Raw genomic sequence first — 16662 nt, forward strand, 5'->3', positions numbered from 1 at the left:
TCGAGGACTTTTCCTACAGGTAATATGAAGGCTCCCCTTCTAGACCTGGCACTTTCCCATGGAGTACATGAGCCCATTTTGTTTATTCTATATTTTTAGGACTTTTCGTTCACGTGGTGTCCGCTCCCAGCACTTTCCTGCAAGTGTGATTCAACAGATAAAGTTCATCCCTCACCTCCGAGGGGTGATCTCCTCCCCTTGCCCTCCCCTCCTCCCTCGGGACCCCCCTCCCGAATGTCAGCTATTCACTGGCAACGCTCTCTAACAGCTACTGGATTAATGCCCAGCAATGATCCCCAAATCTGGGAGCAGTCTCCCACCTAGCTGCCGACGCCTCCACGCCGGACAGCGGCGTCCAGAACGCCCCATTTGTGTTGGGCTGACCCCCGCCGAAGGGCACTGCCGCTGCTTGTCCGGGGGTCCCGCTCTGCCACCCGCCCCTTTGTGCTTTCCCATTTTCCTGGAGGTTCCTGCGGCTGGCATCCGAGTGCTCTCTCCATTGTGTGAAGTGTGGCGTGCGGGGCTATTTCTTTGTGCCGTGCCGTGCCCCGGGTGCGGCCCCGGCCCGGGCAGCGCGGAGCGGCGGCCCCGGGCGGGCAGCGGGCGCTGCGGGAGCCGTCGGGCGCGGGGGAAGCGGCGCTGCCCGCGGCGGGATGGCCGTGGCCTGTGTTTATGTATTTTGTAGTAATCACATTTCTGACATTACCCGCGGGGTGATTGGCTCAGGCAGCTTTTAAACCACCTATATGCTAACGAGCCCGCCGCGGCTCCGGCGGGGGCCTGCGGGGGGACAGCGAACCCCAACCCGCACCTCTGCCAGGCGGGGAGGGGGGGATGGCATTTCTGAACTAGTCGGCAGCGCGGACAGGAAATGACCCCTCCAGAAACTGCTGCTTTAAAACCGAGCGGCGGTGCCTGAAGCTATCCAGCCTCCCGCTCCGTGTCTGGAGCCTGAGCGCTCCCGCTCCCCCCACCCCCCGCCCGTCTCCGCCGGAGCGGGCTCCCACAGCAGTCCCCAGCCAGTGCGTGCAGCCTGGATGTGTGTGTGTGTGTGCGCGCCGCTACTTTGTACTGTGAAGAACACACAGCCCATGTGCTCTGTATGGATGTTGATGATACTCTGTGTAGCTTGAATCTCTGCAAGCAGGCAAGATGTCCAGCACACCACATGACCCTTTCTATTCTTCTCCTTTTGGCCCATTTTATAGGAGACACACACCATACATGGTGCAACCAGAGTACCGAATATATGAAATGAACAAGAGGCTGCAGTCGCGGACGGAGGTAAGTCCCCCAGCCTTGTTTTCCTGTGCATGGACCGTGGTTGGTTTCAGCCCGAATTCCAGCTGAAGCGTCCCACTAGACAGTAGAGTATATGCAGGCATGAACCCTAATTAATTTAGTAGTTTAATTGGGGAATCCCTCATTATGTGTCCACGCAGAGCAACTCTTTAAGGAGATACCAGCTTAGGCTGAAATCATGAAATTACAGTACAGCACTTCAGGATTGATTATAACGCTGGTCTCAGGAAATTTCTTTGCCTTAGTGTGTTGTTTGTTCAGGATCCGTCCTGCTGGCATTTGCAGCTATAATATTGTGAAGTATTGCTTCGGCTTTTGCACAAAATTAATTCTGGAATGTTGCAGGTTTAGGGGGAGAGACGAACATTTGGGTTTTGTTGTGTGAACTCATTAAAATGAAAAATGGATGATAACTGAAAAAGAGAGAGGAGTTTTAGAAACTTATTCCTAGGCTACTCTTAAAGAACACATGTTTGGGACAACCGACAAGAGAAATTTGTGTTTACATTTAGAATGCTGTTGCTTTTAGCAAGAGAGATGGTCAGTTCACTACTTTATCATGTAGCTGTCAAAAGTACCCAGTAATGTAAACTACATTCACTGTTGGTTATGCTTTGTAAAATGTGTTAGTGGTTTATATACCTATCCTGGCTTCAAAATCCAGATCAGCCTCTGCAAAGAACATACTGAATGAGAGGGGTAAATGCTTTTGTCATTAAAAAAAAAAAAAAAAAAAAAAAGAAATACTGGGGGCTGCATCTTGTTATTTACATGGTTAAGGAAAGCACACTTTTCAAGTCTAATGAAGTGAAAGTGAATCAGGCTGCATTTCTGTCCATGTGTCTGTGTTTGTGCAGCAAACATTCTTGGTGCTGCAATTTTTCATAGTAGTCTATTAGTGGTGCCCTGAAAAGACTTTTTAAAAGTATGAATCTTATCTAGTAAATGGCTTTATGTAGTGCCAAATGCCAGGTTTGTGACACACAGCGTGGTGAAGGATCTCAGGCTGGTCTGTTTGTCGTACTGTGATTCTTTAATGTAACATGAGGTTATCATAAAATAAAACACACATGCCTGAATTGTCAGCTAAGCCATGGAGAATCTGTGACGTTTAATGTATATGATACAGCTAACGAGATGTGACCTGCTTTCTGATTGGGCACCGCCACGGGGTAGCTGCTTTTCTATCCCTGTTACCACTGCCAGCCTTGAAACGTTGCTGGGGAGCAATTGGTGGTACACTTTGTGCTGGCTAAAAACTCCAAGCAGCTCTTTGCTCCCAAAATCATGGCAAGTGTCTGTCAGTTTTGCCCTAAGTTGTTGGCTGCAGAGGGTTGCTGCCATTTAGAATGAGGGTTTGTTTGCTGCTGCTTGTTTGTTACTGTCTTGCAACTCTGTTCCTTACATTCCTGTACATATTCATGTCATAATTTATAGACTTTTTCAAGTGAAAAGAGCAAATATGTATCACTGAGTGATTTCTTCAGGGTTTTATATACAACCTGCTCTAAAAGCTGTCAGTGCTAACTTAGCCTTTTTACATATTATTTTAGTGGTACTTTTAATACTTGACCGGTTCCTGATTTTAGCTCCTTTATGGATGTTACACTAGAAAAGTTTTTGAGGGACTTGTGAAACAGCTTTCCCTTCCTTCGTTGCGGAGGTGTGCTGAATTAAACTTCAGCACTTTTAATTGTAATTTTTGCTGCGCAGATTCAGATGGATTGTTGTGGACAAAAAGCAATAACCCACTCTTTCTTGTTAGGAGTGCCTTGCTAGGTTTCAGCAGCATTTTACTTTGACAGTCAGTATTTAGTTAATGAAGGCCTTATGCTCCAGCATTTCTTTTATTTGCTCAGAATAAAAATTCTTTTGCTTTGTGATTGTTCAGTGTTTACATTCTGGTTCTCTGCTTTTTCAGTTTATGAGCTCTGTGCTGTAAGCATTGTTGTTCATTGAAATGTGTTTTTTAGCTAACTTCAGTTCATCTCATTCATCTTCCTATGGAAACATCTCCATAATAAACAAACAAAAATATTAAACTTATTTCCTGGGACACTAGAGTGACTAGGTGTGGACAGTCTGTAAAGAATTATTCTGGCTTTTTGGGCAGGTCAGAAAGTGGAAGTTTCACATTTATTTTATGCACTTCCAAACATGTTTGGGATTGGTAGGTGAAGGCTTCTGGAGCATGTACAACTAGCTCTGAATTTTTTGAATCCAGAGCCTCGTATGTCATGGAAGGAATGTGCTTGTGCTGTGGGTGATACAGGCTTGCTGCATGAACGTTTCTGTTCAGGCAGTCTTTGGAATAATGTAGGCACTGGTCTCTGAAGGAGGCTGCTTGTGCTCTGTGAGCCCCAGGGGGTAGGTGAGCACAGGCAAAGCAGCTTAAGGCGAAAGGAATTACAAAGAAACTCTCCAAAAGACTGGGGGTAGCAAGCTGGCAGATTCCACATGGACCCAACTTGTGCAGAGGGACAGTGGCAAATGAGGATGCATTAAAAAAATGGGAAACTACAGCCTTTATCCCAAATATATCCATGGAAAGCCTTTGGGATTTTTCTGGTTTCATAAAACATAAAAATGTTCTTAATAACCTGTAGAGCCAGATTCTCTACTGTCCCTTGCAGAGGTGGAAGTTCCAAGGCAGAGCAAAACATACATAATTTAGTAAATTTGTACAGAGGATGGATGGAGAGCCTGTGAAAGGAGCATCTATATGTCATATCTATCTGTTTTCTCCTCTCCCTTCCCATTGTAGTGCTCCAAAGCTTGCAGGTAGGTGAGAAATTACTTTAAAAAAAAAAAAGGCAATGAGCTGGTAGAAGCACCATTGGGGAATCCACCACAGGCCATTCCTGCTCCTGCTCTCCCAGCAGCAGGGTCGATGGCTGGGGGAGGTAGAAGTGTTCTCAAAAGGGCTCAGTGCTTGGGGACCCTTCCTGAGGAATCCACTGCTTCCACTCCAGTTTCTGTCAGCACTGGGTGGAAGGGAATAACAGTCAGTGTGAGGGATGTGCTCGGTGTATTAAGCAGACAAAGTACACAGTGATAAAGAAAGGTCATTTAGATGCAGCATAGCTATCTTTGTTGTTCCTGTTTTCTTTAGGAAGAAATGGAAGTCATGAAAGTAAAGAATTAGCAGCTTTAGCTTGTGCTAGACGTGCAAACTTTTGCTCTCCAAACTTCTTATAACTTTATGGGCTCCTCAGACAGAACCTACAACTGCCTTTTTAAATTCAGGGTCAGTCTTAGGCGAAGAATTCCAATCACACCCAGGCAGGGGGTGGTTTTATGATGTAAGTACTGGCAAAAGTCCACCACCTAGCTAATTCTTATGTGATCTAAAGTAAATTAGGGAGTCTGAGTAACTAAACAGTCTACAGGAAAACTGAACCTTCCTTAAAAGTTGCTCAAAGAAATCTAATGTGGTAATACTTTTTTCTAAATTAATACATGCTTTCTTAATAATACTTTGGGAGCATCCAGTGCCATTTTGTAATGCATCAACAATCCCTATTTAAAGAAGTAAAATGAATATTTAAATGTTTAATAATCTCTGGCAGATATAAAGATAAATCTTGCTTACTTCTTTCATAGTTGATTAACTTCTGGTTAAACAAAATGCAGCTGTTTCCTTGCTCTGTGTGTGGTTTTCAGGATTTCATTCCCATTCACTCATACTTGGTTTATCTTAATTTTTTTATATCTGTGTTAGTTTAACATTTCAAGAAAGGAATCCTGTTGTGGCATAATCAGCACTTTCTGAAGTTCTAGGTAGCAATACACAACATAAGTAAATGTCTCTGTGTTTCATAAAACTTGATGTTTAAAAAGGCACCTCTTTTCCTCTTTGATGTTGTAAATCCTTTTCTGTTCTAATTTTTAATCATTTGAAACTGCTTACACTTAAAAGAAAAAAAGGTGATTATATCTTGTATATAATTATTCAGTAACATTACAGAGTGCTGTGAATAGATCGCTTAAAGTTGCTGACAGCTTAAAGTTTGAGGCGTTGCTTTATTGTCAGTAATCAAAGAAATGTAGCAAGTCCCCTGTATTGTTAGAACTTTTGTGTATCACAGTACATTAAATTCACCTGTATCTCTCTCTGTCACTACAAGAGATTATGCTTTACATCACCATTGGATGCAACACACAGCTTTCCCTCTGGCTAAGGGAGCAGTGTTTTTAAGGGTGACTAGAGACCTTGATTAGTAGCATATTTATTTTAAAGACAATCAGCTTAATCAAATGATATTAAACTCCTATTAAACTGTATAGTGAATTTAACAAAGATTTCATGATGGAAAAATATATAAAGAAAATTAAAAGGAAAATAAAGGAGGATGTTATGATTATTTAAAAGCTGCTAAATGAACTGGAAGCTTACACAGACATTCATACGCAACCAAATATTTAATGCAAATCAAAGCAAAACAAATTTTCTGCAGTTTAATGAAAGTCTCTTATTTTTCTTTCTCACATTGCTATCTGATGAAATAATCTTCTTCTTCCTGATGCATTTTTAATAGATTAGTCATAAAAATCTATGTTGTGACATCACATTTGTTCGCCTAGCAACTTAGTATGGCAAACAGATCTCTGATATTGTGTACATAAGTCTGAGTTTGTCCAATGAGTTTGTTTTTTTGAGGGGAAAACACATAAACTTCTGTTTTAAAGTAATTTTGAGAAAATATTCTTTCACCCACAAATATATTAATACTTAGCAATTCTAGGAACATGAGTAAAGTATTTTGAGAGTACTTATGAACCATGCTTTGCTGAAACTAAAAGGTCAGTGTTAAAAGAAAACCCTGGAATGCCTTTAGGCAGACGCTGACTTCAGAATGGATTCAAGGCTCTTTTTACTGATTTTCTTTTATTTCATACATGTTTTCTATCCGTTAAAAAAATTTCAGTTGCAGCTGCTTTCAATTAAAATTGTTGCAAACTAACAATTCTTATGAGGCCAGGGGAGAAAAAAAAGACTCCACTTCCTTTACATGTTGATCCTTAGCTTACGATCAGGGATATCTTGCTGCTCCTGCCCACCCTCCCCCCAAAAAAAGTCATATAATAGAAGGGAAACTGCAAGCATGCTGCATTTGGGGGTAGGGGCTGGTGAGGGTGGAGAAAGAGTCACTGCAAAAGTGTAAGAATGGGTCTTGTTTGCAATTATTCTGATGCTTACTAGATCATTTCTATAAAGAAACCTTTTCAACTCTTCTTTTTTTTTTTTTTCTTTACTCGTTAAGCCATAAATCCACTCAGAAAAACCCCTAAACTTTGGCTTTCCCTGATGTAAACAAGATTTACTATGCAGATCCAGTCTCAAAAATAGAAGCTGTTGGTTAGTGAGAAGGAACAAAATAGAGATCATAACAAGGAGCCAGTCCTGTGCTATTATTTAAGCTGGAGTTTCGCCTGCAGTAAGATTGCAAGATCAGATAAAAAAGAAAATAATTTGGGTTTTGTATATGCATTTTCTTTGTTTGAAAAGGGATAAGATTGCTAAACTCTTTGCAGTATTTTTTAGCTGGACTTCTTACTTCAAATGGTATTTTTTGTGCATCCCTTTGCTAGAAGTTGCACATCTACTACAAACACGCATTTCACCATGCTGGTTCTTTGTTCAGTTGTTTCCTCCCTGAGAAGAGCCTTCTTCCCTGCACTGTGCTGTGTAAACAGGTCAGGATAGATCCCCACTTTTGCCAGGTACTCTTTTCCAGAAGTTGTGATTTGTGGCATGAACAAGGTTGCCCCAAAGAGGCTGACGATTAGTCTCCAAAAAAGGCTGTGGTAGGGCAGGACCTGTTGGACAGTTCTCAATGGTCCTATTTATTACACAAAATTAGTAGTGGAAGAAACGTCACCAAACCCCTGGCTAAAATCTTTTCCCCCAAGCCTGCACCTTTCTTTTCCCTGGTACATTCTTTCTGTGTTTGGTTACTGTCAGAATTTCAGAGAGAAGGCAATTTAAGGTCAGAATACTGTTTCTATCACATTGTGGTTGACAGCCATGCCCTACTAAACTAAAACCTGAAAATTATTGATCTAGGCTGAGTAGTCCACTTGGTACTTCTGAGGTAACAGGGAATTGGCTAGACCATCTGCAGAACTTGAACCTCAGTTTGAGAACAGCAGATACCTCTGGAAACATCTCCAGTTCTTGCATGCTTTAAAAAGTTAGTGAAAAACCAACTGCTCTGGAAAAATGAGACCTTTTCAGAGCTAGACATGAAGTAGAACTCAGTGTGTTTCTAAACCTATCACCTCTTCAGGATTCAAGATTTGTTGGTCTGAGGAGTCTTTGCAAAGGCCATAAATTTTACAGCCACAGGCTGTCCTCTCTGTCAGACTTAGGTCATCTTGGCATCACCTTGGTGTTTCTGCAGTGTTGTCAAGGAGGCATGCCCATGTTGAAGCTTCTGGCCAGGGCCTGTACCCATCCTCAGCATACAGACTTGAATCACAGACTCACAGATGGTTTGGATTGTAGTGGTTTTGGGTTGAACTAGAGCCAAAATAAAAGTATCACACTAGAATTTCTCCCTGAGGTCTTTCTCTTGTCAATATTCACATTCAGGTGCTTATCCAGAGCAGAATGGCAAACTCAGAACTGATGCAGTAAAGCCCACAGCTTTATGTAGGTTTCTAAATGTGCTTAAATCTACTGCTGGGTCAGCTGCAAACCAAATAGTTTGCATCCTTTGGAGCACCTAATGAACTGGAATGTTGCTGTAAATCTGTCATATGTGATCTGCAGTACCTGTTGATATCCATCTTCCCTGGTTCTAAGCTTGCCAAGCATAGTTAGCTGAGCAGGAACATCATTTGTATGTGTATTAAAAAGGGGAGGGAGAAATCTAACCTCAGGATAGTTTTGACATCAGGTTGCTCACATAAAGCAGATTCAATATCTGTCTAGATCCCATGCATTTTACCCAACTGCTAGCTGCAGACTGTAACATCCAAAAAGAATTTCCTGGCTGAATGACCTTATCTGTTGCATTCAAAGTACAAAGACACATTATGTGTGTAAAAAAGTCACCCCCTGATTAAAGCAGACTCAAGAATAGATTGAATCATAGATCCACTTTGCTTATTCTTGAAAAACTAAATACCTGGAAAAAACAATTGACCATGTTTGAGTATTAATATGTGCAGTGGACTATTTTGACTTTCTTTTTGGACTTTCAAACATTTGGTTTTCCCCTGACTACATTTTTATTAGGTTATTTTCTAAAGTAGTAAATTGAGAAAATTATGACTTAGAGCACATTGTGCATTTGAAGTATTTTATGTACCTTATTGTGATTTTTGTTCCAGTTGTGTAGTTTTGCTCAGCCATTAGCAGAGAATTTTATCAGACAAATAGCTGCCATCTGTCCTAGAGCAGGTTACAAATAGATTTATGAGATATTAATAACTACATTATACAAAAAAGAAATATTCTAAATCTTTAAATACAATAGATACATGAACAGAGAAAAATGCTCAGAAATCAGGAAAATAGAGTGAAACTTTTTCATTTTATTTCTTCTTATGCTGAAGCACCTTCAGCACACATCATTCCTTAGGAAGGTAGTCAGCACCAGCATTTCTAACCATCTTCTGTGGACTAGACATGCTCGAGGATGAGGTGGTTTGCAACCAGGCCTCTAGCTTTGCAACCAGGACAACCCTTAATAAGTGGAAAAAGGGAAGATGAAATACCTTGCGCCCAGAATGCTGTGTTTAATTTCTGCAGTTTACAAAAATCTCATGCATGGGTCATTTGACAGTGGAGAATGCCTACAACTGTGTTTTACTCCCCCACATTCTAATAGTAACTTGCCTTTTCAGATTAATGCCACTCACCATCTTCCATAGTTCTTGTAGCTGGTTTGAGTACTTAAAATGTTACCATGTTACTCTATCTCTCATCACAATGATGTGAAAGGAAAAGAGTTGCTATATAATAGTTCCTTTAGAGCAAATGAAAATAATTCTTGTTGTTCAGTATGTTGCAAGAGGGACCTTCCTTCCTTTTGGCACTCATTTATCCACCTTTTTTCTCCATACCAAGATGTTGAAAACATTCACAGAATCTTCACAGTATCTCAATTTCACAGAATCTCACAGAATCTCTGATGGACTTGAGAGTTGCAGTTGCATTCATACCTTTTGCTGTAGTGGATAAAGGCAACACAATAATTCTATTGCTTCTACCTAGACTTAATCACTGGAATATCAGTTAACCCTTAGGGTAATTAGGTAATAATGTTGATGATGTGATTTGAAGTATCATTTCAAGCAATTAGAAGTTCAGATATAATGTGATGCAGTTATGCATTGTATAGTGCATCTATCCATTTTACACAGCAAAAATTACCATATGTTTTTTGGGAAGCTTGGCATTTTGCAGTGACTGGGGTTCTGCTTGTATTTATGAACAGCATGCCTGTAAACTGTGGTAATAACTCTTTGAAGGCCACACCTATGCACACTGCTGATTATGTTAAATAGCATAGGCCCATTTTAATGAATATGTTGGCATGAATAATGGGACATGAAAAGCCAACACACTGGGTAAATGTTCATTACCTGAGTGCAACAAATACTACATGAAAAATTTCCGTGACAATTCACTTGAGTTTAGCAGTGAATTTGCTTTGGCTGTGTTCGTGCTCTTTATGCTTTTCTGTGAATGTTTGATCAGTGGAGTTTTATTCTTACAAATAATTGCAGAATGCAAATTTCAATTTGTTAACCATTACTGAAAGAATTTGCTTATTTTATACGGGCTAAGCTGAGAGGCAGTGTTTCCTGTTTTGAGCTTACCTCCCAGATAGAACCATGATACTTAGAAATTAAATACACCAGAGAAGAATCTCTGATTGCTTTGCAGTGAGGACTGACTGGTGTATGAATGTAAAGCAAATTAATAACAATGGCTGGTTGCAATGGGAAAATTACAAGTCAGTAAATATGATGTATGTGCATAATTTTTTCATGGAACGGAATGCTGCTTAGTGTGCAGTTACATTAGAAAAATGGTAAAAATTTTCTAAGCTTCCTGGCATTTTAAGCTCTAGCTCCATCTGTGCTCATCCAGTCAAAGATGCAAAACAGTAACACACAATATATGACCAACTACAATATATAGTCTTAGCAGAATATTACATGCTTAGAGCACATTGCTTGTTATGAAGGGCAAGCAGAAATGTATCATAAATTTGAATAATTAGTGCATTCAAATAAATTGTTACTAATTCCTAGAAACTCTTGGTAGAACGAAGTGGTATTCATAAAAATTTTTATTTGATATGAATGATTAGCTCAACTCTTTTCAGTACTTCCTAACACTGGCAAGGTTAATAATTCAAAGTGAAAAGATTGGCCAAGATGCCAGGGCACCAAGTACTTCTCTTGCCCGACAGTGCTGTAAGATTATTTAATGCCCGTATAAAAAACATCCTTAGGCAACCGAGTTGCACCTTGACTGATCGTTGCATCCAAAGGTCTGCACTTCTAAATATGCAGTGTAGCACAGACTTCCTCGCAGGGAGCGGTGTTAGCACTGGTTTGTAACCTGAAGCCACAACCTGCGTGTCCAGACTGACAAGAATCCTACCACTTGAGCCACTGTGACACCTTGTGGCTTGTGAAGCAGCACAAGCATCTTTTAGAAAACTAACAGGTAAAAAACCAGAGGTTAATGGGTATTGACAAATGTCCTTTCATACAAATACCAATAGAAATCTCTTTGCTAGGTTGCTATACTGGGTTTTCAAAATACAGTTAAATTAGGTGTTAGTGGGCTCATTTCTGTTTGTGTCTTTATAGCATGTATTTTACTGCTAAGTGGCAAAAGCTGAGGCATCATTTTGCTAAGTCTGACCTGCTGCTATTATCTCCATGGCTTTGGTGTTTGCTCGTCAGTCAGATTACATAAAGAAACACTGGTTTTGGATGCAGTACAGAGTAAATATCTTATTTGTTTGAGACCACTAATTTGGTGAACCAAAACAATGCTTGAAGGGTGAAGAGTACTTTTTGACACTGAGTGTGTTTTAAATGGTAGCTAACTTCAACTAAGTTATAGTTAGCATTTGGCAATGAGCAAGTGACTCTGTACAACCATGAATCTGGGGTTAAATAGATCAACATTTCACCTTTGGATAGTTTATTAACTACAATGAAGCTGTATTTTGCTGAGAAATTACCATTAAACTTTGGCCAATAGTGCATGGAGCTTAGAAAGAACCCTGCATCTATAAATGCTCAGGACCTCAGGGTACTGCACTAGTGTCTTGATTGTCACTTGTTACATCTTCAAATAAGCATGTCCATGCTTTTCCACCATGATCCTGAGCATCTGAGGGGACTTGCCTGTAAACTCATGCTTTATGTCCTGTAACAATTTCTTGGCTCTGATGTTTTCAAAAACTAGGCAACAACTGGGCTGAAATAGTTGCCTTCTGTTGCCAAACACAACCTTGTTGCTGAATACGCCCTTATGATGCAGAGGGTCTGCATCCCTCTTTGTCCCTCATCTTCAGGTGTGTCCACAGTGCTGTCACTTAGCATAATACATAGACAAGCATGCCCAAACTTTCATTTAACTTGATGTTGTGGGGAAAGATAGCAGCCCAGGACTCAGGGTGTGCAATCTGCCTTATTTCATGCACATATTGATCCTTTGCTGAGCTTTATGCTTGTAAAATTAGGTGGTTACTGATGCTCATAGTACCTTGTCTTCACGATGTGCACTTTTACTAAAAGGTTCTTGGGGCTGGAACCACCTTCTCTCTTCTTGTACAGTGCTAAACTGTAGAATTCAGGTCTGTATCTGCAGCATGCTTTTATTATTGTGCTGTGTATTGAAACTAACTAAAGGCTAAAAGTTGGTAGTAGTATTTAAAATACTTTCAAACCCAAATCTATATATATCATTGTCATTTTGATGTCATAAATAAAACATTTTAATTGATATTATGTGTATTTATGCACTAAAAAGAATTGTCTGACTAGAAAGTACCATAATAGTCTAAGTTCTTGGAAGATGACTGTTTAATGTTATTAACACATTTTGTTACTTCTCAACTAATTCAGCACACCCGTGCAAATCTATTGGTTTTGCCAAGGAACCACAAATATATTTGAGCCAGTATTCTGCTGGTTGATTTGTACATCTGATATTGTTATTAAATAAAAATATCTTTTGCTTTTCAAGTGTGATTTTTCAGTAGATTCATGTCAATCAAAGAAGTCCATTCTAATTCCACATTTTCTTAAGAGTGAAAAGCCATCTTAAATTCTAGAGGACAAGCATATCATTTTTGATGGGAACTGGTGCTGTGGAATATGTATCTTATTTCATGATGATTTGGGGAGGGAATATTGTAAAGCCTGGTAATAAATTAAGTTCTTGTAATAAGTAGAAATGAATCAGGGAGGTTGTTCTAGGGAAGAAAGGCAACACTTATTTTTTCTTTTATTGTTTGCACTCTACTGATTTAATTAGCCAGTGAGAACAGACCCACTTTGAATATTAAAAAGACAAAATCAACTTCCCCCTCCCCCGTCCCCACATCTGTTGCCTTTTGGAGACTACTTACAGTACCAAAACTACCCAGAGTCTAATGGATTTTGCTTTTTAACAGACATTACCTGTATTTGCTCACAAATAAATGAGGTACTTATTAGTATTTTCTTCTGGGTCTGGGAAAAACGTGCTGTTTAAAATGTCATTTTGAAAGGAACTGGGCTACCTTAAGCAAAACCAATGCGTTTTTAGTGTTATACAAATGAAGTCAGTCTTGATGCATTTCTGAATGGTGATCTAATAGAAATATCTTAATGGTTACCATATTATAGAAACTTAAATAATTCCTAGGACTGCTTGAAGTCAGAAAGAGTGAAGTCCTGTGTGGGGTTATATATTGGTCAGGAGCAGGAGAGCATAGATTGATAAAACTACTGAAGTGATCTCTGCTCTGTTTCATTATGCTGCTGCCTTCTGGAGTATCAATTAGATGGACTGGATTTCAGTAAGGCAGTGAAGCAGTTTGCTGCACCTCTGCTGGGTTAGGCCCACCCTTGCACAGAGCTCCAGCCTTCTTTCTAATCACAGCCTGGAGTGTGAATATTAATGCCTTACCCAGACTGCAGTGTTGCAGGGCCAAGGCATCCTTGTCAGTGGGTCCTGCTCTGTGACCATGCTATTTTGACACCTTTTATCACCAGAATTATGAATTCCCTTAGCTTTGTTTAATGCCACATTTAAAGCCATCAAAAAAGGGTGAAATTTTTAAATTGCATTTTTTCTTGCCATTTTTATAGGCATACATGAGCTACTTTATTAAAATATTTTTCCTGTTGAGAGGAAAGAACTCTCTCAATTTTGCTGAAGGTGGCTTTTTAGAAACACAATTACCTATATAATTTTCAAGATTATTATTAGGAAATATATGAAACTATTAGGACCATGGGAACTTGGATAAACCCACCTGGTGTGCAAATTTTGTTACCAGAATAACTGCACTAAGGTTGAGAACACTGTGTGTGATTATAAGAGTCAACTGAGAAACATAAATTGAGAGCTCAGCCCAGCAGTCTTTCCCTTCCTTGGAGATTGATGGCACACAGATGCACAATTGCAAATAACATAATTTGTAGGCCAGCGGTGCTGTTGTGATAAAAAAAAAAAGGAAAAAAAGGGGGAAAAAGGAAAAAAAATCTGTTTCTGTCAGAAGCTTCCTAGGTTTGCTTCAGTTTGGTCTTGTAACTGCAGCTCCTTATACCATGCAGAGATTTCTTCTTTAAGTCAATGAAATGAACAATATATATGAAGGTGTTAGAATGCTAGAACAAGGTGCAGAAACTGGAACAGCAAAAACTTGGTTTTGTGGAACCTACCTATTCTAATGGATTTAGCAAAAGGACTGGTAATATTCATCTTTTCAGTGTTGTCCATAGTTGGCTCTGCAATAAAACTGCGTGTTCAGGGACTTGTATTATGTTTGCACTTAAAATTTCACAAAATACAAAAGGTATAATAGAAAGCATGGTTAAGAACAAGCAGCAGTCATTATTAAGGAGTATTGTGTAGCAAAACAAATAACAGAAACTGAGTGAAGTTTTTCCTCAATCAGAAATTTAGCTGGAGAGAAATGTATGGCTCATAAATTAGCAGAATAGTAGGTAGATCTGGCAGGCTGAATGAGGTGCATAATTTAGGTGAGCTTATCAACACTTTGAAAGTGGACTACAAAGCCCACATTGTTAGATGTATTAATAAAAACAAAATTTTCAAGATTTGGGGTTATTCTAATGCTGATCAAAACCAAATCCTGGATGTGCATAGTTAATATTTTCCAGTGTTTTTCTCCAGGAACTGCTAGCTTCTGCTGCTTTACCAGGAAGGGGAAGGATGATAAAATGAAATTCACAGCCTTTTAGTGTCTGCTCAGCCTGCAACTGGCAGCATTTGGGGTTTGTGGCTGCTGACCTGGCAGACTTACAGCATTTTTATGACATCAAGTGCACACATCATGGGTCTGTACAAGCTAAATACGAGCTTCAGCCTCCCTTCTACGCCCCCCACCCCCATTTGTTTTCATTTGGGAGACTAAGGACTTCTCCCAGTAAAAGTATGAGAGAGAGAACTGAGCTGTTCGCTGCACTCTCAAACTTGTGTGTGGCAGCGTGACCTGAGTTACTGGGCTCAGCAGCTTGTTTTTGTAGAGATGCTTTCTATATAGTGCTTTATTTGCTTGGTATGGTAAATGGTAACTTGATGGTTTAATAAGTGAAAAATGGATGCAGCTAGCAAATCTGAGCTCTGCTCAAATAAATAGCAAGTTCTTCATTAGCTTCAATATCACCGGCACCATATAAAGTATGGATTCCTTAGATTGCTATTTGTATGAACTTTTGAGCTCTTTTGTTAAGAAAATGAGATTGAAATAATTATGTATCTACAAGGTTTTATATATCTTGACAAAATGTTACTGTCTGTTTCACACTCAGTTGTATTTAAAACCTGTGGGTGCATTTCAGGCCATAAAATAAGTTTACAAAATAACAGCCGCTTGCATTCACAGTTGTACTTAATGATTTATTTATTTCTAGGAATTGCATTTGAAATTCCCAGACATCTAAAGCTTTTTCAGCATCAAACTGACCACTGATCTTAGAAAATTATCTACATCAGCACCAACTCAATCACTGACAAGGGCTGGAGGAAATGAAACATCTGGGATCTATTAAGATTTTTATTTATGCTTTTAAATATTGAAGTGTGCATAGCTGCTTGGCTTTTACACTTTGAGCATGAATCCATTTAAGAAAGCTCTCACAACACAAACAGTTGCAAGAGAAGTGATTTGGGCTGGAAACCTGGGACCCCACCATGTAATTGCAGGGGAATTGCAAGGAAGGCAATGACTGTGGTGATAGGTTTGTCTATTTATTGTGGTGACAGAAAAGTTCTTCCCAAAGATAACTCTTCAAATTTCTCAAGGCTTCTTGCAGAATATGCTTCACCTTTGCATTTATCTCCCTTCTGTATGCTCTGCATTTGAGGTGCAACCTTGCTGCATCTTCAGTGGTAGGTGATGGCATGAAGTTTTGTTGCTGTCAAATAAGCCCCTGCCTGCACCCTCACCAAAGGACAATGTGTTTGATTATTAGCTTGCCTGTGCTCTGGGAAGGAGGCTGTTAGGCCAGGGGCTCAGGCTGTTTCCACAAACTCTGCTAAATCTGCTCTACTCTCCTGTGTTCCTCTGGAGTGCAGGATAGAGGTTGGGGTTGCAGCCTCTGAGATGCTCTGTCACCATAATACCTAGCAGATTGTAAATATATAGTTAAAGACTGAGGCAGTGCAGCTACCAGGCTTTTTCAGAGATCAGTTAAGGACAGGCCTGAGTGGGAATGCAGTCAGGTTTTCCACAGGCCAGCCCTGCACCTCGAAGGCAGCATCTCCACCCGAACGAGGCGTGTTGTGGTGGGGCTGAAACAGCTGGGCCTGCAGACTCCTGATGCTTTCTAAACACACCTTTGTGCCTTGCTCCTCCTTCAGCCAGTGCCTCTGATTGCTAAGCTGCAGAATGGCCTGGGCTGCTCTCGTTGATGAGGTGCTGGCAGAGGGCAGGCTGCAGCATGGCTGCGCGTACAGCGGCCGGAGCGCTCTGCACCGCCAGCAGGGCTGCAGTGGGGCTCCAGGCAGGCACCAGTGAGTAACTGTGTCCCATTCTCACCTGGACCACTCACTAGAGGGAGGAGATCTTATAGTCTGGGTTAACAAACCTCGAACATCACAAGCATTTCGGTGGAAGATTGTAAATCCTATTTATAGTGGCTGGT

General features: G+C 40.3%; 1 protein-coding gene across 9 annotated transcripts in view; it reads left to right on the plus strand.

The window, feature by feature from the left end:
• Positions 1-899: 899 nt before the first annotated feature.
• The window catches only part of LDB2 (LIM domain binding 2), a 213513-nt gene continuing 197750 nt past the window's right edge, over positions 900-16662 (plus strand). For 3 of the 9 annotated variants that reach the window (XM_036382180.2, XM_036382184.2, XM_036382185.2), the window contains exon 1: positions 903-1284. In XM_036382180.2, the coding sequence (XP_036238073.1) occupies positions 1153-1284 (132 nt within the window). In that variant the 5' untranslated portion in view covers positions 903-1152. Of the gene's footprint in view, positions 1285-16662 lie in introns of all 9 variants that reach the window. The other 6 variants (XM_036382181.2, XM_036382183.2, XM_036382179.2 and 3 more) reach the window with 4 other exon arrangements.

Source organism: Molothrus ater, chromosome 4 (genome assembly GCF_012460135.2).
Source record: "Molothrus ater isolate BHLD 08-10-18 breed brown headed cowbird chromosome 4, BPBGC_Mater_1.1, whole genome shotgun sequence".
Classification (NCBI taxonomy): domain Eukaryota; kingdom Metazoa; phylum Chordata; class Aves; order Passeriformes; family Icteridae; genus Molothrus; species Molothrus ater.